The sequence below is a fragment of the Bombina bombina genome, chromosome 2, assembly GCF_027579735.1.
Source record: "Bombina bombina isolate aBomBom1 chromosome 2, aBomBom1.pri, whole genome shotgun sequence".
NCBI classification, from domain to species: domain Eukaryota; kingdom Metazoa; phylum Chordata; class Amphibia; order Anura; family Bombinatoridae; genus Bombina; species Bombina bombina.
In genome coordinates, this window is record NC_069500.1 from 1,378,493,260 (window position 1) to 1,378,518,482 (window position 25,223).

The 25,223-nt window shown below is 41.4% G+C and overlaps 1 protein-coding gene across 4 annotated transcripts in view; it reads right to left on the reverse strand.

Annotated features, from left to right (window-relative positions):
- SMOX (spermine oxidase) overlaps window positions 1-25,223 on the reverse strand; it is a 127,809-nt gene that overhangs the window by 36,401 nt on the left and 66,185 nt on the right. For all 4 annotated transcript variants that reach the window (XM_053704296.1, XM_053704297.1, XM_053704298.1 and 1 more), the window contains 2 exons: window positions 17,744-17,970; window positions 1,363-1,536 (listed from right to left, as the gene is read on the reverse strand). In XM_053704296.1, the coding sequence (XP_053560271.1) occupies window positions 1,363-1,536; window positions 17,744-17,970 (401 nt within the window). The remainder of the gene's footprint in view (window positions 1-1,362; window positions 1,537-17,743; window positions 17,971-25,223) is intronic.

Sequence of the window (25,223 nt, forward strand, 5' to 3'; positions counted from 1 at the left end):
AAAAACGCCAAAATAGGCCCCTCCCACTCATATTACAACAGTGGGAAGCCTCAGGGAACTGTTTCTAGGCAAAATTCAAGCCAGCCATGTGGAAAAAACTAGGCCCCAATAAGTTTTATCACCAAACATATGTAAAAAACGATTAAACATGCCAGCAAACGTTTTAAAATACACTTTTATAAGAGTATGTATCTCTATTAATAAGCCTGATACCAGTCGCTATCACTGCATTTAAGGCTTTACTTACATTACTTCGGTATCAGCAGCATTTTCTAGCAAATTCCATCCCTAGAAAAATATTTTAACTGCACATACCTTATTACAGGAAAACCCGCACGCTATTCCCCATCTGAAGTTACCTCACTCCTCAGAATATGTGAGAACAGCAAAGGATCTTAGTTACTCCTGCTAAGATCATAGAAAACGCAGGCAGATTCTTCTTCTAAATACTGCCTGAGATAAACAGTACACTCCGGTACCATTTAAAAATAACAAACTTTTGATTGAAGAAATAAACCAAGTATAAAACACCACAGTCCTCTTTCGACCTCCATCTTAGTTGAGAGTTGCAAGAGAATGACTGGATATGGCAGTGAGGGGAGGAGCTATATAGCAGCTCTGCTGTGGGTGATCCTCTTGCAACTTCCTGTTGGGAAGGAGAATATCCCACAAGTAATGGATGATCCGTGGACTGGATACACCTAACAAGAGAAAAAATGATGTGACGGCATGTGCACCAGTATTTAAACATCATACATGCACAAAGTAGTAGCTTGTATGATATGATACAAATTACATCTTCAGAATCAATACACACCACAGCCACCTCTCTGCTGAGCATGCATAGTGCTTGAATACTGGTGCATGGCCCTCACAGGATGTGCGCGTATGCTGCAGAAAAAAAGTAATACACTTTTACTAGAAGCATTTTTGCCAACAGAAGTATATTGCAAAAAATACTTCTATTTCAAATTGAAATGTATGTTTTAATGTTGACCTTTCTATTGCTTTAACACCCCCCCTGCATGTATGTTGTATCCCCCAGAAGACTGCCAGTGACTACAGCACCGTGCTATATTGTTAAATCATTGTAATGCAGAATTTAACTGCTCTGATTTGTTATCCAGACAGTGTATATTAATTATACACAAAATAACATTCTATGAGCTTAACTTTGATGTTAAACATATATGTAAAAGTCTTGGCTGAGAGCTGCAAGCATTGTTGTTTAAAATATGCCACAGCCAAATCATCACTTTGTTTTATCTTAAATGAATAGTTCCTATTGATGACTTACAATAGTGAAAACTAAAGAAACAAGCCTATGTAAAGCAATTCTACCAGACCATAGAAAGAGGCTACCTTTAAATATTGCTGAATCATGGCCAGTTTCAACCTTTTCGTGATTTCTGACTCGTCAGGATCATCTTGGATACGTTTCCTGACAACGTCCCGTGTAAAAACGCCAACGCTATTTTGACTCTCCTCATTGACAGGCTTCCCATTCTGAAAAAATTCCTGAGTCAGGTTATAGACCTAAAAGTTAAAACAGAACAATTATTAAAATTTTCAACAAAAAAAAACACACACACCAAACAAAACACATCATTGGTTAAAGAAATTTGATATGAAATTGAGGATATTTTACATAAAAAGGAGCAAGTGATGTTAGCTCAAAACTTTGTCGTCAATGGAGATGGTCGAAAAAAAAAAAAAAAAAAAAAACACACTAGTGTAGCTGCAATGTAATTGTCAACAGCAATCAAACTAGGTTTTATGAGGGTCCTTAAAAAGGGACATAATACCCATATGCAAAATCACTTGAAAGTGATGCAGCATAAATGTAAAAAGCTGAACAGACAACATCACCTAAAAATCTCTATGTAAAAAAAACATAATTTATGCTTACCTGATAAATTTATTTCTCTTGTGGTGTATCCAGTCCACGGATCATCCATTACTTGTGGGATATTCTCCTTCCCAACAGGAAGTTGCAAGAGGATCACCCACAGCAGAGCTGCTATATAGCTCCTCCCCTAACTGCCATATCCAGTCATTCGACCGAAACTAGCCAAGAAAGGAGAAAACATAGGGTGCAGTGGTGACTGTAGTTTAAAATTTAGACCTGCCTTAACAGGACAGGGCGGGCCGTGGACTGGATACACCACAAGAGAAATAAATTTATCAGGTAAGCATAAATTATGTTTTCTCTTGTTAGGTGTATCCAGTCCACGGATCATCCATTACTTGTGGGATACCAATACCAAAGCTAAAGTACACGGATGAAGGGAGGGGACAAGGCAGGTACTTAAACGGAAGGGAACACTGCCTGTAGAACCTTTCTCCCAAAAATAGCCTCCGAAGAAGCCAAAGTATCAAATTTGTAAAATTTTGAAAAGGAATGAAGCGAAGACCAAGTCGCCGCTTTGCAAATCTGTTCAACAGAAGCCTCATTTTTAAAGGCCCAGGTGGAAGACACAGCTCTAGTAGAATGAGCTGTAATCCTTTCAGGGGGCTGCTGTCCAGCAGTCTCATAGGCAAAGCGTATTACGCTCCGAAGCCAAAAAGAAAGAGAGGTTGCCGAAGCCTTTTGACCTCTCCTCTGTCCAGAGTAAACAACAAACAGGAAAGATGTCTGACGAAAATCTTTAGTCGCTTGTAAGTAAAACTTTAAAGCACGGACTACGTCCAAATTATGTAAAAGCCGTTCCTTCTTTGAAGAAGGATTAGGACACAATGATGGAACAACAATCTCTTGATTGATATTCTTGTTGGAAACTACCTTAGGTAAAAACCCAGGTTTTGTACGAAGAACTACTTTATCTGTATGGAAAATCAGATAAGGAGAATCACATTGTAAAGCTTTTAACTCAGAGACTCTACGAGCCGAGGAAATAGCCATCAAAAACAGAACTTTCCAAGATAAAAGTTTGATATCAATGGAATGAAGGGGTTCAAACGGAACTCCCTGAAGAACTTTAAGAACCAAGTTTAAGCTCCATGGAGGAGCAACAGGTTTAAACACAGGCTTAATTCTAACCAAAGCCTGACAAAATGCCTGGACGTCTGGAACCTCTGCCAGACGCTTGTGCAAAAGGATAGACAGAGCAGAAATCTGTCCCTTTAAAAAACTAGCTGATAATCCTTTATCCAAACCCTCTTGGAGAAAGGACAATATCCTAGGAATCCTAACCTTACTCCATGAGTAATTCTTGGATTCACACCAATGAAGATATTTGCGCCATATCTTATGGTAGATTTCCCTGGTTACAGGCTTTCGTGCCTGTATTAAGGTATCAATGACTGACTCAGAGAAGCCACGCCTTGATAAAATCAAGCGTTCAATCTCCATGCAGTCAGTCTCAGAGAAATTAGATTTGGATGATTGAAAGGACCTTGTAGTAGAAGGTTTTGTCTCAGAGGCAGAGGCCAAGGTGGAAAGGATGACATGTCCACCAGGTCTGCATACCAGGTCCTGCGTGGCCACGCAGGCGCGATCAAGATCACCGATGCTCTCTCCTGTTTGATTTTGGCAATCAGTCGAGTGAGCAGAGGAAACGGTGGAAACACGTAAGCCAGCTTGAAGAACCACGGTGCTGCTAGAGCATCTATCAGCGTCGCTTCTGGGTCCCTGGACCTGGATCCGTAACAAGAAAGCTTGGTGTTCTGGCGAGACGCCATGAGATCCAATTCTGGTGTGCCCAACGATTACCCAATTGAGCAAACACCTCCGGATGGAGTTCCCACTCCCCCGGATGGAAAGTCTGACGACTTAGAAAATCCGCCTCCCAGTTCTCTACACCTGGGATATGGATCGCTGATAGATGGCAAGAGTGAGTCTCTGCCCAGCGAATTATCTTGGAGACTTCTAACATCGCTAGGGAGCTCCTGGTCTCCCCTTGATGGTTGATGTAAGCCACAGTCGTGATGTTGTCCGACTGAAATCTGATGAAATTCAGGGTTGCTAACTGAGGCCAAGCTAGAAGAGCAATGAATATTGCTCTTAACTCCAGAATATTTATTGGGAGGAGTTTCTCCTCCTGAGTCCACGATCCCTTAGCCTTCAGGGAATTCCAGACTGCACCCCAACCTAGAAGGCTGGCATCTGTTACAATTGTCCAATCTGGCCTGCGAAAGGTCATACCTTTGGACAGATGGACCCGAGATAGCCACCAGAGAAGAGAATCTCTGGTCTCTTGATCCAGATTTAGCAGAGGGGACAAAACTGTGTAATCCCCATTCTACTGACTGAGCATGCATAATTGCAGCGGTCTGAGATGTAGGCGCGCAAATGGCACTATGTCCATCGCCGCTACCATTAAGCCGATCACTTCCATGCACTGAGCCACCGAAGGGCGCGGAATGTAGTGAAGAACACGGCAGGAATTTAGAAGCTTTGATAACCTGGACTCCATCAGGTAAATTTTCATTTCTACAGAATCTATCAGAGCTCCTAGGAAGGAAACCCTTATGAGGGGTGATAGAGAACTCTTTCCCTCGTTCACTTTCCACCCATGCGACCTCAGAAATGCCAACACTATGTCCGTATGAGATTTGGCAATATGGAAGCTTGACGCCTGTATCAGGATGTCGTCTAGATAAGGGGCCACTGCTATGCCCCGTGGTCTTAGGACCGCCAGAAGAGACCCCAGAACCTTTGTAAAATTTTTTGGGGCTGTAGCTAACCCGAAGGGAAGAGCCACAAACTGGTAATGCCCGTCTAGAAAGGCAAACCTTAGGAACCGATGATGATCTTTGTGAATCGGTATGTGAAGGTAAGCATCCTTCAAATCCACTATGGTCATGTACTGACCCTCCTGGATCATAGGTAGGATTGTCCGAATAGTTTCCATTTTGAACGATGGAACTCTGAGGAATTTGTTTAAGATCTTTAGATCCAAAATTGGTCTGAAGTTTCCCTCTTTTTTGGGAACCACAAACAGATTTGAATAAAATCCCTGTCCTTGTTCAATCTGTGGAACTGGATGGATCACTCCCATTATTAGGAGGTCTTGTACACAGCTTAAGAATGCCTCTTTCTTTATCTGGTTTACAGATATCTCGAAAGGTGAAATCTCCCTTGTGGGGGGGAAGCTTTGAAGTCCAGAAGATATCCCTGAGATATGATCTCCAACCCCCAGGGATCCTGAACATCTCTTGCCCACGCCTGGACGAAGAGAGAAAGTCTGCCCCCTACTAGATCCGTTGCCGGATAGGGGGCCGTTCCTTCATGCTGTCTTAGAGGCAGCAGCAGGCTTTCTGGCCTGCTTGCCTTTGCTCCAGGCCTGGTTAGATTTCCAGGCCTGCTTGGATTGCGCAAAAGTTCCCTCTTGTTTTGTAGCAGAGGAAGTTGATGCTGCATCTGCCTTGAAGTTTCGAAAGGCACGAAAATTAGACTGTTTGGCCCTTGATTTGGCCCTGTCCTGAGGAAGGGTATGACCCTAACCTACAGTAATGTCAGCAATAATTTCCTTCAAACCAGGCCCGAATAGGGTCTGCCCCTTGAAGGGAATGTTAAGTAATTTAGACTTTGAAGTCACGTCAGCTGACCAAGATTTAAGCCATAGAGCCCTACGCGCCTGGATGGCGAATCCAGAATTCTTAGCTGTTTAGTCAAATGAACAATGGCATCATAAACAAAAGAATTAGCTAGCTTAAGTGTTCTAAGCTTGTCAAGTATTTCAGTCAATGGAGTAGCTGTCTGAAAGGCCTCTTCCAGAGACTCAAACCAGAACGCCGCAGCAGCAGTGACAGGAGCAATGCATGCAAGGGGCTGCAGGATAAAACCTTGTTGAATAAACATTTTCTTAAGGTAACCTTCTAATTTTTTATCCATTGGATCTGAAAGCGCACAACTGTCCTCGACAGGGATAGTGGTACGCTTTGCTAAAGTAGAAACTGCTCCCTCCACCTTAGGGACCGTCTGCCATAAGTCCCGTGTGGTGGCGTCTATTGGAAACATTTTTCTAAATATAGGAGGGGGGGGAAACGGCACACCGGGTCTGTCCCACTCCTTAGTAATAATTTCTGTAAACCTTTTAGGTATTGGAAAAACGTCAGTACACACCGGCACCGCGTAGTATTTATCCAGTCTACACAATTTCTCTGGCACTGCAATTGTGTCACAGTCATTCAGAGCAGCTAAAACCTCTCCAAGCAACACCCGGAGGTTCTCAAGCTTAAATTTAAAAGTAGACATATCTGAATCAGGTTTCCCCGAGTCAGAGACGTCACCCACAGACTGAAGCTCTTCCTCAGCTTCTGCATATTGTGACGCAGTATCAGACATGGGCCTTAAAACATCTGCGCGCTCTGTATGTCGTCTAATCCCAGAGCTATCGCGCTTTCCTCTGAATTCAGGCAGTCTGGCTAATACCGCTGACATTATCCATGATTGCCGCCATGTCCTGCAAAGTAATCGCTATGGGCGTCTTTGATGTACTTGGCGCCATTTTAGCGTGAGTCCCTTGAGCGGGAGTCAAACGGTCCGACACGTGGGGAGAGTTAGTCAGCATAACTTCCCCCTCGTCAGAATCCTCTGGTGATAATTCTTTTAAAGATAACAGCTGATCTTTATTGTTTAAAGTGAAATCAATACATTTAGTACACATTCTCCTATGGGGTTCCACCATGGCTTTTAAACATAATGAACAAGGAGTTTCCTCTATGTCAGACATGTTTATACAGACTAGCAATGAGACTAGCAAGCTTGGAAAACACTTTAAATCAAGTTAACAAGCAATATAAAAAAAACGTTACTGTGCCTTTGAAATAACAGTGAAAAAAGGCAGTTAAACTAACAACATTTTTACAGTGTATTTAACAAGTTAGCAGAGCATTGCACCCACTTGCAAATGGATGATTAACCCCTTAATACAAAAAACAGATTAACAAAACGAAAAATATGTTTTTTAAACAGTCATAACAACTGCCACAGCTCCTACTTTTGAAGCCTTTTGAGCCCTTCAGAGATGTCCTATAGCATGCAGGGGACTGCTGAGGGAAGCTGAATGTCACAGTTTGTAATTTTAACTGCACCAACTGTAACTTTTATACTATAACAGTGGAAAGCCTCAGGAAACTGTTTCTAGGCAAAAATAAAGCCAGCCATGTGGAAAAAACTAGGCCCCAATAAGTTTTATCACCAAAGCATATATAAAAACGATTAAACATGCCAGCAAACGTTTTATATTGCACATTAATCAAAGTATATACCTGATAGCAAGCCTGATACTAGTCGCTATTAAATCACTGTATTTAGGCTTTAACTTACATTAATCCGGTATCAGCAGCATTTTCTAGCAAATTCCATCCCTAGAAAAACTTAACTGCACATACCTTATTGCAGGATACCTGCACGCCATTCTCCCTCTGAAGTTACCTCACTCCTCAGACATATGTGAGAACGGCAGTGGATCTTAGTTACTTCTGCTAAGATCATAGAAAAACGCAGGCAGTTTCTTCTTCTAAATGCTGCCTGAGAAAAAAATAGTACACTCCGGTACCATTTAAAAACAATAAACTTTTGGATTGAAGAAAAAACTAACTATATTTTACCACTTTCCTCTTACTACCTCCAGCTATGTTGAGAGCTTGCAAGAGAATGACTGGATATGGCAGTTAGGGGAGGAGCTATATAGCAGCTCTGCTGTGGGTGATCCTCTTGCAACTTCCTGTTGGGAAGGAGAATATCCCACAAGTAATGGATGATCCGTGGACTGGATACACCTAACAAGAGAAAAAAAAAAAAAAAGGTATAAATGTTACATCAACATTTCTTCAGCTCACAATAGTAAGTGCTCTGTGAACATTTATACTTCAGCTACTGCCAAGTTGCAAGTTGGAATAAATAAATAGAATATCCAATCAGCAGTCCTGCGGTCATGTTTTACGTTACTGTGAGATTTCATAATAAAATTCCTTAAACTGAATAGAAAAAAAAAAAAAAAAAAAAAAAAAAAAGAAGAGGATTCACACTCCCTTGCAAGTCCTGGGATGAACATCCCGATTGGCTGCTTAAAAGTACCTTTACAATGGGATGTGGCTACTGAAGAAATTCAGGTAAAGTATCTTCCTTTTCTCCAACATTGGTGTGTCCGGTCCACGGAGTCATCCTTACTTGTGGGAATATCTCTTCCCCAACAGGAAATGGCAAAGCAAAGCTGGCCATATAGTCCCTCCTAGGCTCCGCCCACCCCAGTCATTCTCTTTGCCGTTGCACAGGCAACATCTCCACGGAGATGGTTAAGAGTTTTTTTGGTGTTTAAATGTAGTTTTTTATTCTTCTATAAAGTGTTTGTTATTTTAAAATAGTGCTGGTATGTACTATTTACTCTGAAACAGAAAAGGATGAAGATTTCTGTTTGTGAGAGGAAGATGATTTTAGCAGACAGTAACTAAAATCGATTGCTGTTTCCACATAGGACTGTTGAGATGAAGTAACTTCAGTTGGGGGAAACAGTTAGCAGACTTTTCTGCTTAAGGTATGACTAGCCATATTTCTAACAAGACCATGTAATGCTGGAAGGCTGTCATTTCCCCTCATGGGGACCGGTAAGCCATTTTCTTAGTCAAACAAACAGAATAAAGGGCTTAATATGGGCTATAAAACTGGTAGACATTTTTATGGGCTAAATCGATTGCTTTATTTGGGCATTTTATTCATATTTATGCTGACAATTTGCATGGGGAACGTTTATTAAACGGCAGGCACTGTGTTAGACACCTTTTCCAGTCAGGGGGCCTTCCTAGTTGTAGACTGAGCCTCATTTTCGCGCCATTACTGCGCAGTTGTTTTTTGAGAGCAGGGCATGCAGATGCATGTGTGAGGATCTAAAAATTGCTGGAAAAGCTTCTAGAAGGCGTCAATTGGTATCGTATTCCCCTCTGGGCTTGGTTGGGTCTCAGCAAAGACTATAGCTGGGACTGTATAGGGGTTAAATTTATAAACAGCTCCGGTTCCGTTATTTTAAGGGTTAAAGCTCTGAAATTTGGTGCTTTAATGCTTTAAGACACTGTGGTGAAATTTTGGTAATTTTTGAACAGTTCCTTCATACTTTTTCACATATTCAGTAATAAAGTGTTTTCTGTTTAAAATTTAAAGAGACAGTAACGGTTTTGTTTGAAAACGTTTATTGTGCTTTGTTGACAAGTTTAAGCCTGTTTAACATGTCTGTACCTTCAGATAAGCCATGTTCTATATGTATGAAAGCCAATGTGTCTCCCCATTTAAATTTATGTGATAATTGTGCCATAGCGTCCAAACAAATTAAGGACAGTACTGCCACAGATAATGTAATTGCCCAAGATGATTCCTCAGATGAGGGAAGTAAACATGATACTACATCATCTCCTACTGTGTCTACACCAGTTTTGCCCACGCAGGAGGCCCCTAGTACATCTAGTGCGCCAATGCTTATTACCATGCAACAATTGACGGCTGTAATGGATAACTCCATAGCAAATATTTTATCCAAAATGCTTACTTATCAGAGAAAGCGCGATTGCTCTGTTTTAAACACTGAAGAGCAGGAGGGCGCTGATGATAATTGTTCTGTCATACCCTCACACCAATCTGAAGGGGCCATGAGGGAGGTTTTGTCAGATGGAGAAATTTCAGATTCAGGAAAAATTTCTCAAAAAGCTGAACCTGATGTTGTGACATTTAAATTTAAATTAGAACATCTCCGCGCACTGCTTAAGGATGGGTTATCTACTCTGGATGATTGTGACAACTTGGTCATTCCAGAGAAATTATGCAAGATGGACAAGTTCCTAGAGGTTCCGGTGCACCCCGACGCTTTTCCTATACCCAAGCAGGTGGCGGACATAGTAAATAAGGAGTGGGAAAAGCCCGGCATACCTTTTGTTCCCCCCCCTATATTTAAGAAATTATTTCCTATGGTCAACCCCAGAAAGGACTTATGGCAGACAGTCCCTAAGGTCGAGGGGGCAGTTTCTACTCTAAACAAACGCACTACTATTCCTATCGAAGATCGTTGTGCTTTCAAAGATCCTATGGATAAAAAATTGGAAGGTTTGCTTAAAAAGATTTTTGTACAGCAAGGTTACCTTCTACAACCCATTTCGTGCATTGTTCCTGTCACTACAGCAGCGTGGTTCTGGTTCGAGGAACTAGAAAAGTCGCTCAGTAGAGAGACTCCATATGAGGAGGTGATGGACAGAGTTCACGCACTTAAATTGGCTAACTCTTTTATTTTAGATGCCGCCTTGCAATTAGCTAGATTAGCGGCGAAAAATTCAGGGTTTGCTATCGTGGCGCGCAGAGCGCTTTGGCTAAAGTCTTGGTCAGCGGATGTGTCATCCAAGACAAAATTGCTTAACATCCCTTTCAAAGGTAAAACTCTATTTGGACCAGAATTGAAAGAGATTATTTCAGACATCACTGGGGGAAAGGGCCACGCCCTTCCACAAGATAGGTCTTTCAAGGCTAAAAATAAGTCTAATTTTCGTTCCTTTCGCAATTTCAGGAACGGACCGGCCTCTAATTCTGCATCCTCTAAGCAAGAGGGTAATGCCTCACAACCCAAACCAGCCTGGAAACCGATGCAAGGCTGGAACAAGGGTAAGCAGGCCAAGAAGCCTGCCGCTGCTAACAAAACAGCATGAAGGAGTAGCCCCCGATCCGGGACCGGATCTAGTGGGGGGCCGACTCTCTCTCTTTGCTCAGGCTTGGGCAAGAGATGTTCAGGATCCCTGGGCGCTAGAAATAGTTTCTCAAGGTTATCTCCTGGAATTCAAGGAACTACCCCCAAGGGGAAGGTTCCACATCTCTCACTTATCCTCAAACCAAATAAAGAGACAGGCATTCTTACATTGTGTAGAAGACCTGTTAAAGATGGGAGTGATACACCCAGTTCCAATAAAGGAACAAGGAATGGGATTTTATTCCAATCTGTTCGTAGTTCCCAAAAAAGAGGGAACTTTCAGAACAATTTTGGATTTGAAGATCCTAAACAAATTTCTCAGGGTACCATCGTTCAAGATGGAAACCATTCGAACGATTCTACCCACTATCCAGGAAAGTCAATTTATGACTACCGTGGATCTAAAGGATGCGTACCTACATATTCCTATCCACAAAGATCATCATCAGTTCCTAAGGTTCGCTTTTCTGGACAAGCATTACCAGTTTGTGGCCCTCCCATTCGGGTTAGCCACTGCTCCAAGGATTTTCACAAAGGTGCTAGGGTCCCTTCTAGCGGTTCTAAGACCGAGGGACATTGCAGTAGTACCTTACTTGGACGACATTCTAATACAAGCGTCATCCCTATCAAAAGCAAAGGCTCATACAGACATTGTTCTGGCCTTTCTCAGATCTCACGGATGGAAGGTGAACATAGAATAAAGTTCTGTCTCCGTCGACAAGAGTTCCCTTCTTGGGAACAATAATAGATTCCTTAGAAATGAGGATTTTTCTGACAGAGGTCAGAAAGTCAAAACTTCTAAGCTCTTGTCAAGCTCTTCATTCTGTTCCTCGTCCTTCCATAGCGCAGTGCATGGAAGTAGTAGGGTTGATGGTTGCAGCAATGGACATAGTTCCTTTTGCACGAATTCATCTAAGACCATTACAACTGTGCATGCTCAAACAGTGGAATGGGGATTATACAGACTTGTCTCCAATGATTCAAGTAGATCAGAAGACCAGAGATTCACTCAGTTGGTGGCTGACCCTGGACCATCTGTCCCAGGGAATGAGCTTCCGCAGACCAGAGTGGGTCATTGTCACGACCGACGCCAGTCTAGTGGGCTGGGGAGCGGTCTGGGAATCCCTGAAAGCTCAGGGTCTATGGTCTCGGGAAGAGTCTCTTCTCCCGATAAACATTCTGGAACTGAGAGCGATATTCAATGCTCTCAGGGCTTGGCCTCAACTAGCAAAGGCCAGATTCATAAGGTTCCAATCAGACAACATGACGACCGTTGCGTATATCAATCATCAGGGGGGAACAAGGAGTTCCCTGGCGATGAAAGAAGTGACCAAAATAATTCAATGGGCGGAGGATCACTCCTGCCACCTGTCTGCGATCCACATCCCAGGTGTGGAAAACTGGGAGGCGGATTTTCTGAGTCGTCAGACATTCCATCCGGGGGAGTGGGAACTCCATCCGGAGATCTTTGCCCAAATAACCCAATTATGGGGCATTCCAGACATGGATCTGATGGCGTCTCGTCAGAACTTCAAGGTTCCTTGCTACGGGTCCAGATCCAGGGATCCCAAGGCGACTCTAGTAGATGCACTAGTAGCACCTTGGACCTTCAACCTAGCTTATGTATTTCCACCGTTTCCTCTCATTCCCAGGCTGGTAGCCAGGATCAATCAGGAGAGGGCCTCGGTGATCTTGATAGCTCCTGCGTGGCCACGCAGGACTTGGTATGCAGACCTGGTGAATATGTCATCGGTTCCACCATGGAAGCTACCTTTGAGACAGGACCTGCTTGTTCAGGGTCCATTCGAACATCCAAATCTGGTCTCCCTCCAGCTGACAGCTTGGAGATTGAACGCTTGATTTTATCGAAGCGTGGGTTTTCAGATTCTGTGATAGATACTCTGGTTCAGGCCAGAAAACCGGTAACTAGAAAGATTTACCATAAAATATGGAAAAGGTATATCTGTTGGTGTGAATCCAAAGGATTCCCATGGAATAAGATAAAAATTCCTAAGATTCTCTCCTTTCTACAAGAAGGTTTGGAGAAAGGATTATCTGCAAGTTCTCTAAAGGGACAGATCTCTGCTTTATCTGTCTTACTACACAAAAGACTGGCAGCTGTGCCAGATGTTCAAGCATTTGTTCAGGCTCTGGTTAGGATCAAGCCTGTTTACAGACCTTTGACTCCTCCCTGGAGTCTAAATCTAGTTCTTTCAGTTCTTCAAGGGGTTCCGTTTGAACCTTTACATTCCATAGATATTAAGTTACTATCTTGGAAAGTTTTGTTTTTGGTTGCAATTTCTTCTGCTAGAAGAGTTTCAGAGTTATCTGCTCTGCAGTGTTCTCCGCCCTATCTGGTGTTCCATGCAGATAAGGTGGTTTTGCGTACTAAGGTTGTTTCTAACAAAAATATTAACCAGGAGATAGTTGTACCTTCTTTATGTCCGAATCCAGTTTCAAAGAAGGAACGTTTGTTACACAATTTGGACGTAGTCCGTGCTCTAAAATTCTATTTAGAGGCTACAAAAGATTTCAGACAAACTTCTTCCTTGTTTGTTGTTTATTCTGGTAAAAGGAGAGGTCAAAAAGCGACTTCTACCTCTCTTTCCTTTTGGCTTAAAAGCATCATCCGATTGGTTATGAGACTGCCGGACGGCAGCCTCCTGAAAGAATCACAGCTCACTCCACTAGGGCTGTGGCTTCCACATGGGCCTTCAAGAACGAGGCTTCTGTTGACCAGATATGTAAGGCAGCGACTTGGTCTTCACTGCACACTTTTGCCAAATTTGATACTTTTGCTTCTTCGGAGGCTATTTTTGGGAGAAAGGTTTTGCAAGCTGTGGTGCCTTCCGTTTAGGTAACCTGATTTGCTCCCTCCCTTCATCCGTGTCCTAAAGCTTTGGTATTGGTTCCCACAAGTAAGGACGCCGTGGACCGGACACACCAATGTTGAAGAAAACAGAATTTATGCTTACCTGATAAATTACTTTCTCCAACGGTGTGTCCGGTCCACGGCCCGCCCTGGTTTTTTAATCAGGTCTGATGAATTATTTTCTCTAACTACAGTCACCACGGTACCATATGGTTTCTCCTATATATATATTTCCTCCTGTCCGTCGGTCGAATGACTGGGGTGGGCGGAGCCTAGGAGGGACTATATGGCCAGCTTTGCTGGGACTCTTCGCCATTTCCTGTTGGGGAAGAGATATTCCCACAAGTAAGGATGACGCCGTGGACCGGACACACCGTTGGAAAGAGTAATTTATCAGGTAAGCATAAATTCTGTTTTTTTTGCATAAAAATATTCAGGTGATAATTTCTAGTCAGCTTTATAAAGATAAATCTGTCCTATTCCAGATCTCTGATTTTCCCATTTTTAACTTTGCCCAACACCTGGTCATCTAATAGGTCTCAGAAAATTAAAATTCCATATCCTTACGTTTAAATTATTGAGATAGATTTTTTTTTTTTCCTGGTGTGTATACGTGTGCCCCTGTTAAGAGAGTCACATGATGTTTATGTTGATACAGACATGCCTGACAGAGAAGCAGCTCAGCATTTGAGAGCTAAGTATGTAGGCAGCAGAGGAATTTGTGTACAAGCAAATTAGAAACCAGGTTAGATCTGCAAGCCACATAAAACAGCTTCATCAATAGTTTCTAATAATTAATTAATGATCAAAACAGAATATGTCAACTTCCTGGATTCTCCTGTAACCAGAACTAATGTCATGTCAGCAAAAAAAATAATTTCTTGGTGCATGTTTAGATTTTCAATTACATTTTAAAGCGTTTCATAAACCTGCTTCTTTTAAACTATGACAAAATGTTATCTAAAATATATACATATACAATCTATGCAAAAAGTTTAGGCACCCCTGACTATTTCCATGATTTACATTTATAAACAATTGGGTGTTTGGATCAGCAATTTCATTCTGATCTATCAAATAACTGAAGGACACAGTAATATTACAGAAGTGAAATGAGGTTTATTGGATTAACAGAAAATGTGCAATATGCATCAAAACAAAATTAGACAGATGCATAAACTTGGGCACCCCAACAGAAATATTGAATCAATATTTAGTAGAGGCTCCTTTAGCAGAAATAACAGCCTCTAGACGCTTCCTATAGCCTGTAATGAGTGTCTGGATTCTGGATGAAGGTATTTTGGACCATTCCTCCTTGCAAAACATCTCCAGTTCAGTTATGTCACCCCACAGATTTTCAATGATATTCAGGTCTGGGGACTGGAATGGCCATTCCATAACATTGCACTTGTTCCTCTGCATAACTGCCAGAGTAAATTTTGAGCAGTGTTTTGGGTTATTGTCCCCGGCGTAACTTCAACTTTGTGACCGATTCCTCAACATTATTCTCAAATATCTGATGATATTGAGTGGAATTGTTGAACAATGCAGTGACACCATCTGCAGCAAGATGATGTTGTAGGTCTTTGGAGGTGGTCTGTGGGCTGTTTATGACCGTTCTCACCATCCTTGGCCTCTCTGATATTTTTTTTTATTTGGCCTGCCACTTCTGGCCTTAAGAACTGTGCCTGTGGTCTTCCATTTCCTCACTATATTCCTCACAGTGGACACTGACAGCTTAAATTTCTGTAATAGCTTTTTGTAGCCTTCCCCTAAACCATAATGCTGAACAATCTTGGTTTTCAGGTCATTTGAGAGCTGTTTTGAGGCCCCCATGTTGCCACTCTTCAGAGGAGAGTCAAAGAGAACAACAACTTGCAATTGGCCACCTTAAATACCTTTTCTCATGATTGGATGCACCCGTCTATGACGTTAAAGGCTTAATGGGCTCACCAAACCAATTGTGTTCCTGTGCTAGGTAGTTACAGGTATTCAAATCAACAAAATGACAAGGGTGCCTAAAGGCATGCACCTGTAATTTCGTTTTGATGCATATTGCACATTTTCTGTTAATCCAATAAACCTCATTTCACTACCAAAATATTACCGTGTCCTTCAGTTATTTGATAGATCATAATGAAATTGCTGATCCAAACACCCAATTATTTATAAATGAAAATCATGGAAATAGTCAGGGTTGGCTAAACTTTTGCATACAACTGTATATTTATTTAATTTTATACATATACATTGTGTAGGAGCTCATTTATCTGTCCCTTATTGGCTTCAGCAGAGCAGTTTCGGGAGCTTTTCAAATTAAAAGGAGTTTGGGATTTTAGTCATACAAGACATTTCAGCTGGCTACCCCATTTGCCTACAGATACTTACACTTATTAAAAGGTGAAAATGATTTGATGAACCACCTTTTTAAACCAATGTCAGTATTTTATGGTTTTGCCCTTTAGTATATGGCATTTGTAAATTTGTACAATTAGGTTAAATTGGTATGTTAATGCATCGGGTAGACTTGCATGTCAGCTTTGCTGGGAATTCATTTAATTCACTTACTGCAGAGAGATTGATTTTGCATAAAGTAATGTAGGAACATTAAGATGAATACAAAATGTCCTGTTTTTAGAGACGACATTTTGGTTACTAGTCAACTTACTGTTCAATTTCTGAAACCTCTTTAAAAAAAAACAAAAAAAAAAACACAACAACACACACACACCAAACCTGGTACTATCAACCCCTTAAAGGGACATTAAACCCAAAAGTTTTCATAATGCAGATAGAGAATACAATTTTAAACATTCCAATTTACTTCTATTATCTAATTTGCTTCATTCTTTAGATATCCTTTGTGTAAGAAATAGCAATGCACAGGGGGTAAGCCAATCAGATGAGATATACATGTGCAGCCACCAATCAGCAGCTACTAAGCCTATCTATATAGGCTTTTCAACAAAGGATATCAAGAGAATGAGGCAAATTAGATCATTGAAGAAAACTGGAAAGTTGTTTTAAATTGTATTCTCTATCTGAATCATTAAAGAAAAAAAAATTGGGTTTCATGTCCCTTTAAGCCATTTCAACTTAGGTACTATTTCACAGAGTACTTTGCCCAGCAAGCCCTGTTGATGTAGTACCTATGTCCAACCTTCTGGCTCATGCGGTGGTCCCTGCTGTCAGCTTTGATAGCAAAGACTGAGGCCAAAAGGCTTCTGCTTTCATATGGCAAAGTAGAACTGATCATTCTGGGAGGCAGTGGTGCATTGCGGGAGGGGAGAGTTCCCTACACTACAGAAAAAAAAAAAAAAAAAAAAAAAAAAAAAGGATTTGATGAGGAGGGGGGAGGAAGGGTTCCCTGCGCTAAGGGGAATGGGGGTCTGTAGGACTGATCACTTGGAGGGGGTGGGGGGAGTTCCCTACACTGCAGAAAAACGTATTAAAGCACATAATAAAAAACACAACGACTATAAAAACGGAGTCCTATTAGACAGACAGATTGCGGTCAGCACCTAAGATGGCAGAGGGTTAGAAACCGGTTTGGGTGGAATCAGGGAGGTGGAAGTATTGAGGAGGGATCCCTACAGTGAGAGAGAGAAAAAAAAAGAAAAAAAAAAGCCCTAAACCTGCATACTGGCAGATTGTCTGCCAGTACCTAAGATAGTGGTGACCAGTGGTGGGTGAGGGAAGAGAGCTGATTGGGAGGGAGCAGGTAGGGATCATGCGTTGGGAGGGTAATCTCTACAGCTAAAATTAACCTTACAAGCTACCTGATTAACCCCTTTACTACCAGGAATATTAGAAGTGTGGTGCCCAGCTCTAATTAGCAATCTAATTGCCAAAAAACAATGGCATGTCTGCTGTTTCAGAACAAAGGGGATCCCAGAGAAGCTTTTACAACCAAATTGTGTAATGACTGCACAAGCAGTATGTAAATAATTTCATTTGGAAACCCAACACTTGTGAAAAATTGATAGATTTCTTTTTAATATGATCGTGCTTGGTGGCAAAACGGTGGTATGAAATATACCAAAAACGAGTCTAAAAATACCTTGGGTGGTCTACTAAAAAACAAACAAAAAAAAAAAAGTTAAGTCATAGTTTACATCTACCATCTTTGTATACTAAATTATGATTCTCCACACATTTTCAAAGTGCTTAGGCTAGAAAAATAGTGAGGAACATAACAGCTCACCTCGTTATATAAATCACTGAACTCTTCAACCAAATCTTTTGGTATCCGTTGTCCATTGTTGGTGAGGTAGTGAGCCACACCATTCTTTGTGTAAAGGCTGATGCGACCGATACTTCGCTCTCCATCTGTAGTTTCTTCAAGCAAGCCATTGTCCTCTGCTAGATGAAAGACCGGATTGCCGTTTGAACCATGTATCCAAGTAGCTCCCAGCTCAAACGTAGCGTGTTCTATGAACAAAAGATAGTTACATCTTTCTAGTGTCCTGTAAAAAGTCAATTAAAAATATGAAATTCTCAGCTCTCCACAGGCAAATTACAACCTGACATTGAGTAAGAAAATCTTTGTATATCTTTTGCAGAAAATACCCGGAAAGTTTTTGCTTTATAAAAATTGTTTTTTATTATTAATTACAGTGCTTAAAGATCTATTTAAAGGTTTAAAAAAAGGACACTGTAAGCCACCATTCACACTCCCTGGGACAATATGTACTTTATCTCTGCAACCCTCAGGGACTTAAAGGGATACTAAACCTATTTTTTTCCTTTAATGATTCAGATAGAGCATGTGATTATAAGCAACTTTCTAATTTACTTTTTTTATTTTTACTTTATTTTTTCTTCATTCTTTTGCTATCTTTACTTAAGAAGCAGGAATGTAAAGCTTAGGAGCCAGCCCATTTTTGGTTCAGAGCCTGGGTTATGCTTGCTTATTGGTGGCTAAAATGTAGCCACCAATAAGCATATCTAGAGTGCTGAAACTAAAATGGGCAGACCCCTAAGCTTTACATTGTTGCTTTTTAAATAAAGATATGTCAGGGTATCTAAGTGTCAGTAGAATACATACATGACATATATAAATCTATATCTATCTATATTACAGGCCAGGATGTAGCTCTTATCCTCTAGGTGATAAACTGTCCCATAAATAAAATTAAAAAAAAAAAAAAGGAAATTTATGCTTACCTGATAAATTGAGTTCTTCTACGATACGACAAGTCCGCGGATTTCACCCTTACTTGTGGGATATTAACCTCCTGCTAACAGGAAGTGGCAAAGAGCACCACAGCAGAGCTGTATATATAGTTCCTCCCTTCCCTCCACCCCCAGTCATTCGACCGAAGGTTTAGGAAGAGAAAGGAAAAGCTAAAAAATAAAATATATAATCTGTCTTAAAATTGACAGGGAGGGCCCTGGACTTGTTGTATCGTAGAAGAAATCAATTTATCAGGTAAGCATAAATTTCCTTTTCTTCTACAAGATACGACGAGTCCACGGATTTCATCCTTACTTGTGGGATACAATACCAAAGCTACAGGACACTGATGAAACGGGAGGGACCACTGCTTGAAGAACCTTTCTCCCAAAAACAGCCTCAGAAGAAGCAAAAGTATCAAATTTGGAAAAAGTATGAAGAGATGACCAAGTTGCAGCCTTACAAATCTGTTCAACAGAAGCATCGTGTTTAAAGGTCCATGTGGAAGCCACAGCCCTAGTAGAATGAGCCGTAATTCTTTCAAGAGGCTGCTGTCCAGCAGTCTCATATGCCAGGCGGATGATACTCCTCAGCCAAAAAGAAAGAGAGGTAGCCGTAGCTTTCTGACCCCTACGCTTTCCAGAATAAAACAATGAATAATGAAGATGATTGACGGAAATCCTTAGTTGCCTGTAAGCAGAACTTCAAGGCACGGACCACGTCCAGGTTATGTAACAGACGCTCCTTCTTAGAAGAAGGATTAGGACACAAGGAAGGAACAACAATTTCCTGATTAATATTCTTATTTGAAACAACCTTAGGAATCCAGGTTTGGTATGCAAAACCACCTTATCAGAATGAAATACAAGATAAGCGAAACACATTGTAACGCTGAAAGCTCAGAAACTCTATGAGCAGAAGAAATAGCAACCAAAAACAAAACTCTCCAAGACAGTAATTAAATATCTATGGAATGCATGGGTTCAAACTGAACCCCTTGAAGAACACTAAGAACTAAATTCAAACTCCAGGGAGGAGTAATTGGTCTAAATACAGGCTTAATTCTGGTTAGAGCCTGACAAAAAGACTGAACATCTGCCAAATGTTTGTGAAGCAAAATAGACAAAGCAGAAATCTGTCCATTTAAGGAACTTGCTGATAACCCTTTCTCTAATCCTTCTTGGAGGAAAGACAAAATCCTAGGAATCCAACTTTGCTCCATGAAATGCCTTGGATTCAGACCAATAGAGATATTTACGCCATATCTTATGATAGATTTTTCTAGTGACAGGCTTACGTGCCTGTATCAAAGACCGAATCTGAGAATCCCCGCTTAGATAAAATCAAGCGTTCAATCTCCAAGCAGTCAGCTGCAGAGAACTTAGATTTGGATGTTGGAAAGGTCCTTGAATGAGAAGGTCTTGTCTCAAAGGAAGTTTCCACGGTGGCAGAGAGGACATGTCCACTAGATTCGCATACCAAGTCCTGCGTGGCAACGCAGGCGCAATCAGGATTACTGAAGTTCTCTCCTGTTCCGAGCAATCGCGCGTGGAAGGAGAGGAAACAGTGGAAACACATAAGCTAGGCTGAACTACCAAGGCACTGCCAAGGCATCTATCAGTTCGGCCTGGGGATCCCTCGACCTGGATCCGTATCGTGGAAGCTTGCCATTCTGTCGAGATGCAATCAGATCCAATTCCAGCCTGCCCCATTGAAGAATCAGTGAGGCAAACGCCTCCGGGTGAAGTTCCCACTCCCCCGGATGAAAAGTGTGACGACTTAGAAAATCTGCTTCCCTGTTCTCTACTCCTGGGATGTAGATTGCTGATAGATAACAAGAGTGGGCCTCCGCCCATCGGATTATCTTGGATACTTCTATCATTGCTAAGGAACTCCTTTTTCCCCCCTGATGATTGATATAAGCCAAAGTCGTGATATTGTCCAACTGGAATCTGATTAATTTGGCCAACTGACGCCACGCCTGAAGCGCATTGAATATTGCTCTCAGTTCCAGAATACTGATTGGAAGTCTAGACTCCACCTCAGTCCAAACACCCTGAGCCTTCAGGGAATTCCAGACTGCACCCCAGCCGAGTAGACTGGCGTCCGTCGTCACTATCACCCATGAGGGCCTGTTGAAACACGTCCCCTGGGACAGATGATCCGGTGACAACCACCAAAGAGAGTCTCTGGTCTCTTAATCCAGATTTATCTGAGGAGATAAATTTGCATAGTCCCCATTCCACTGTCCGAGCATGCACAGCTGCAGTGGTCTGAGATGAAAGCATGCAAATGGAATGATGTCCATTGCCGCTACCATTAATCCAATTACCTCCATACACTGAGCCACTGATGGCCGAGGAATGGACTGAAGTGCTCGGCAAGTATTTAGAATCTTTGACTTTCTGACCTCCGTCAGAAATATTTTCAGGTCTACAGAGTCTATCAGAGTTCCCAGGAAGGGAACCCTTGTCCGTGGAATTAGTAAACTCTTCTCTAAGTTCACCTTCCGACCGTGAGTTCTCAAGAAAGACAACACTGTGTCCGTGTGAGACTTTGCCAGATGATAAGTTGATGCCTGAATCAAAATATCGTCCAGATAAGGCGCCACTGCTATGCCCCGCGGTCTGAGAACCGCCAGAAGGGACCCTAGAACCTTTGTGAAGATCCTGGGTGCTGTGGCTAACCCGAAGGGAAGAGCTACAAACTGAAAAGGTTTGTCCAGGAAGGAAAACCTTAGGAACTGATGATGATCCTTTTGAATAGGGATATGAAGGTATGCATCCTTCAAGTCCACGGTAGTCATATATTGACCATCCTGAATCATTGGTAAAATTGTTCATATAGTCTCCATCTTGAATGATGGGACTCTGAGAAACTTGTTTAGACACTTGAGATCTAGAATGGGTCTGAAAGTTCCATCTTTTTTGGGAACCGCGAAAAGATTTGAGTAAAATCCCGGTTCCTGTTCATGTTTTGGAATGGGACAAATTACTCCCATGGTAGAGAGGTCTTTTACACAGCGTAAGAACGCCTCTCTTCTTATCTGGTCTACAGACAGACAGACAATCGTGAAAGATGAAATCTCCCTCTTGAGAGAAAATCCTTGAATTCCAGTTGATACCCGTGGGTCACGATTTCCAATTTCCTGAACATCTCTTGCCCAAGCCTGAACAAAGAAAGAAAGTCTGCCCCCTACTAGATCCGGTCCCGGATCGGGGGCCGCCCCTTCATGCTGTCTTTGTAGCAGCAGCAGGCTTCTTGGATTGTTTACCTTTTTTCCAAGCCTGGTTGGGTCTCCAGACTGACTTGGATTGAGCAAAATTCCCTTCCTGCTTTGTGGAGGAAGAGGAAGCAGAGGGTACTCCCTTAAAATTTCGAAAGGAATGAAAATTATTTTGTTTACCCCTCATCTTAACAGGCTTATCCTGAGGTAGGGAATGGCCTTTACCTCCAGTAATGTCAGAAATGATTTCCTTCAATTCAGGCCCGAATAGGGTCTTACCCTTAAAAGGAATAGCTAAAAGCTTAGATTTGAATGACATCAGCAGACCAAGATTTGAGCCATAACGCTCTACGCGCTAAAATGGCAAATCCTGCATTTTTCGCCGCTAATTTAGCAATTTGAAAAGCGGCATCTGTAATAAAAGAAATAGCTAGCTTGAGAGCCTTAATTCTATCCAAAATGTCCTCTAATGGGGTCTCAACCTTCAGAGACTCTTCTAGAGCATCACACCAAAAAGCTGCTGCAGTAGTAACTGGAACAATGCAAGCTGTAGGTTGTAAAAGAAAACCCTGATGAATAAATAATTTCTTTAGAAGACCCTCTAACTTCTTATCCATAGGGTCTTTGAAAGCACAACTGTCCTCAATAGGTATGGTTGTACGCTTAGCCAGGGTAGATATAGCTCCCTCCACCTTAGGGACCGTTTGCCAAGAGTCCCGAATGGTGTCTGATATGGGAAACATTTTCTTAAAATTAGGAGGAGGAGAGAACGGTATACCTGGTCTATCCCATTCCTTTTTAACAATTTCCAAAATTCTTTTAGGAAACGGTAAAACATCAGTGTAAGTAGGCACCTCTAGATATCTGTCCATCTTACACAATTTCTCTGGTGGTACCACAATAGGGTCACAATCATCCAGAGTCGCTAAAACCTCCCGAAGTAACAGGCGGAGGTGTAAAAGCTTAAATTTAAAGGACATGACGTCCGAATCTGTCTGAGGAAACATATTTCCTGAGTCTGAAAGTTCTCCCTCAGACAGCAATTCCCTGACCCCCAACTCAGAGCACTGCGATGGTACGTCGGAAATAGCCAATAAAGCATCAGAGGATTCAGTATTCACATTCATACCTGACCTACTGCGTTTACCCTGTAGCACTGGTAATTTAGATAATACCTCTGTAAGGGTAGTTGACAACTGCAGAGTAAAAGAATTAGACGCACTAGAGGTACTTGCCGTCGCTTGTGTGGGTGTTAAAGGTTGTGACACTTGGGGAGAATTGGATGGCATATCCTGATTCTCTTCAGACTGAGAATCATCCTTAGGCACACTTTCTTTACCTAAAATATGATTTTTACAATGTAAGGCCCTTTCAGTACAAGAGGTACACAAAGTAAGAGGGGGTTCCACAATGGCTTCTAAACACATAGAGCAATTAGTATCCTCAATGTCAGACATGTTGAACAGACTAGCAATAACCACAATAGTCGTTAACACTTTATTTATTGATTTAAACAATTTTTTGAAAAAACAAGTACTGCGCCTTTAAGAAATAAAAAAAGCACACAATTTTTTCTAAACTGCCTAAAAGCGTTAAATAACACAATATAATTAAATACACATTCAATTGTGCCAAAAATTATTGCACCCTAAGAGCAAAGGGTGACTTTAACCTCTAAAAGACATTTACAGCAAAAAATATTTGATTTGAAAAAAAAATGACCACTGCACCTCGCCACAGCTCCGCTGTGGCGCCTACCTGCCCCCAGGGTACTGCACAATGACTCGACAACGATCCGGTTAACAGAAAACAAGTTTAGGCTCAACCGGAGCTAAATGCCTGCTGCCTTCTCAGTCAGAGGAAACTGCGCGTCTGAGCGTGCGAAAATAGGCCCCGCCCATCATGGACGACGTTCGCATTAGTCTGTACAACCGCATGGGAAGCAGTTAGCAATATAAAGCCATGTGGTCCCCTTAAAGCACAACATAAATACTACAGCCATACTGATTATTTGTCTTCCCAAATAAAAATCGTTAAGCTGCCTCTTCCAGTGTCCCTTTTATATACTGCTTTCAGCCCAGTATCTTGTCAAATAAAATACAGGATTCTCAGTAATACCCTATGTGTACAGGGTCTACTGCTTACCCCTTCCCCTGCAGGGAAAAAATGTCAGCCAGTTCTGATATACCAAGTCTCCTCAGAATTAAAAGACTGAACATATCTCAATGCTGCTTGTAGCATGAAACCGTTCTCCACACTGAAGATTTCTCTTGTACTACCTTCAGAAGCTCTGTGGGAACCAACATGGATCTTAGTTACATCTGCTAAGATCATCAACCTCAGGGCAGAAATCTTCTCCATATCTCCCTGAGGAAAATAGTACTCACCGGTACAATTTAAAATGAAAAACTTCTTGATTGAAGAAACAAAAACTAACACCTCACTTTACCTCTTCCTAGTACTAACACAGGCAAAGAGAATGACTGGGGCTGGAGGGAAGGGAGGAGCTATATATACAGCTCTGTTGTGGTGCTCTTTGCCAATTCCTGTTAGCAGGAGGTTAATATCCCACAAGTAAGGATGAAATCCGTGGACTCGTCTTATCTTGTAGAAGAAAAATATAACAATAATAATAATAATAATAATAATAACAATAACACACATATATATATATATATATCTCCCTAGAAGATTGTCTGTCTGTATAATATTAAATATGAAGTTAATTGAATAATAGCTGCATTGGTAGATTTAAAATGTGTTCCAAAAATCTCAGAATAATAACAGCTTCTTTTATTTTCAGATATCTGAATACACAGACAGAAGAGTACCAATGCAGGGAGAACTCATGCAATAAGTTGTCCCATAAATTATATCTAAATTGTTTTCATGCATTCAAAATAACACTATCAAGAGATGTACAAATATGTGGGCTAAATTTATATTGAAAAGGAATGAGACTCCAGTAAGCAAATTTAATATAGAATTGGTAATATACTCATGTTTGGTCTCAAATTGTAAATTTTCAATAGTATTAAATGATCAGAAAATAGTAAGTATATTAAAAGATACATTTGGCTATGATAGTATTTTGCTAACAGAGCCGTTTTCCTGCTCATGTTGCCCTGGTGGTTTATGTGAGAATTGCAACCAGAGGAGATTGTAGTATCAAATAACCAATGAAATGTTCAGCTTCAAAAGAGCCAGAAAAAAGCATTGAATGTGGCGTATCCCGGTTTTCACCAATGATTACAGAATAGAGGTAGAGAATAGAGGTAGACC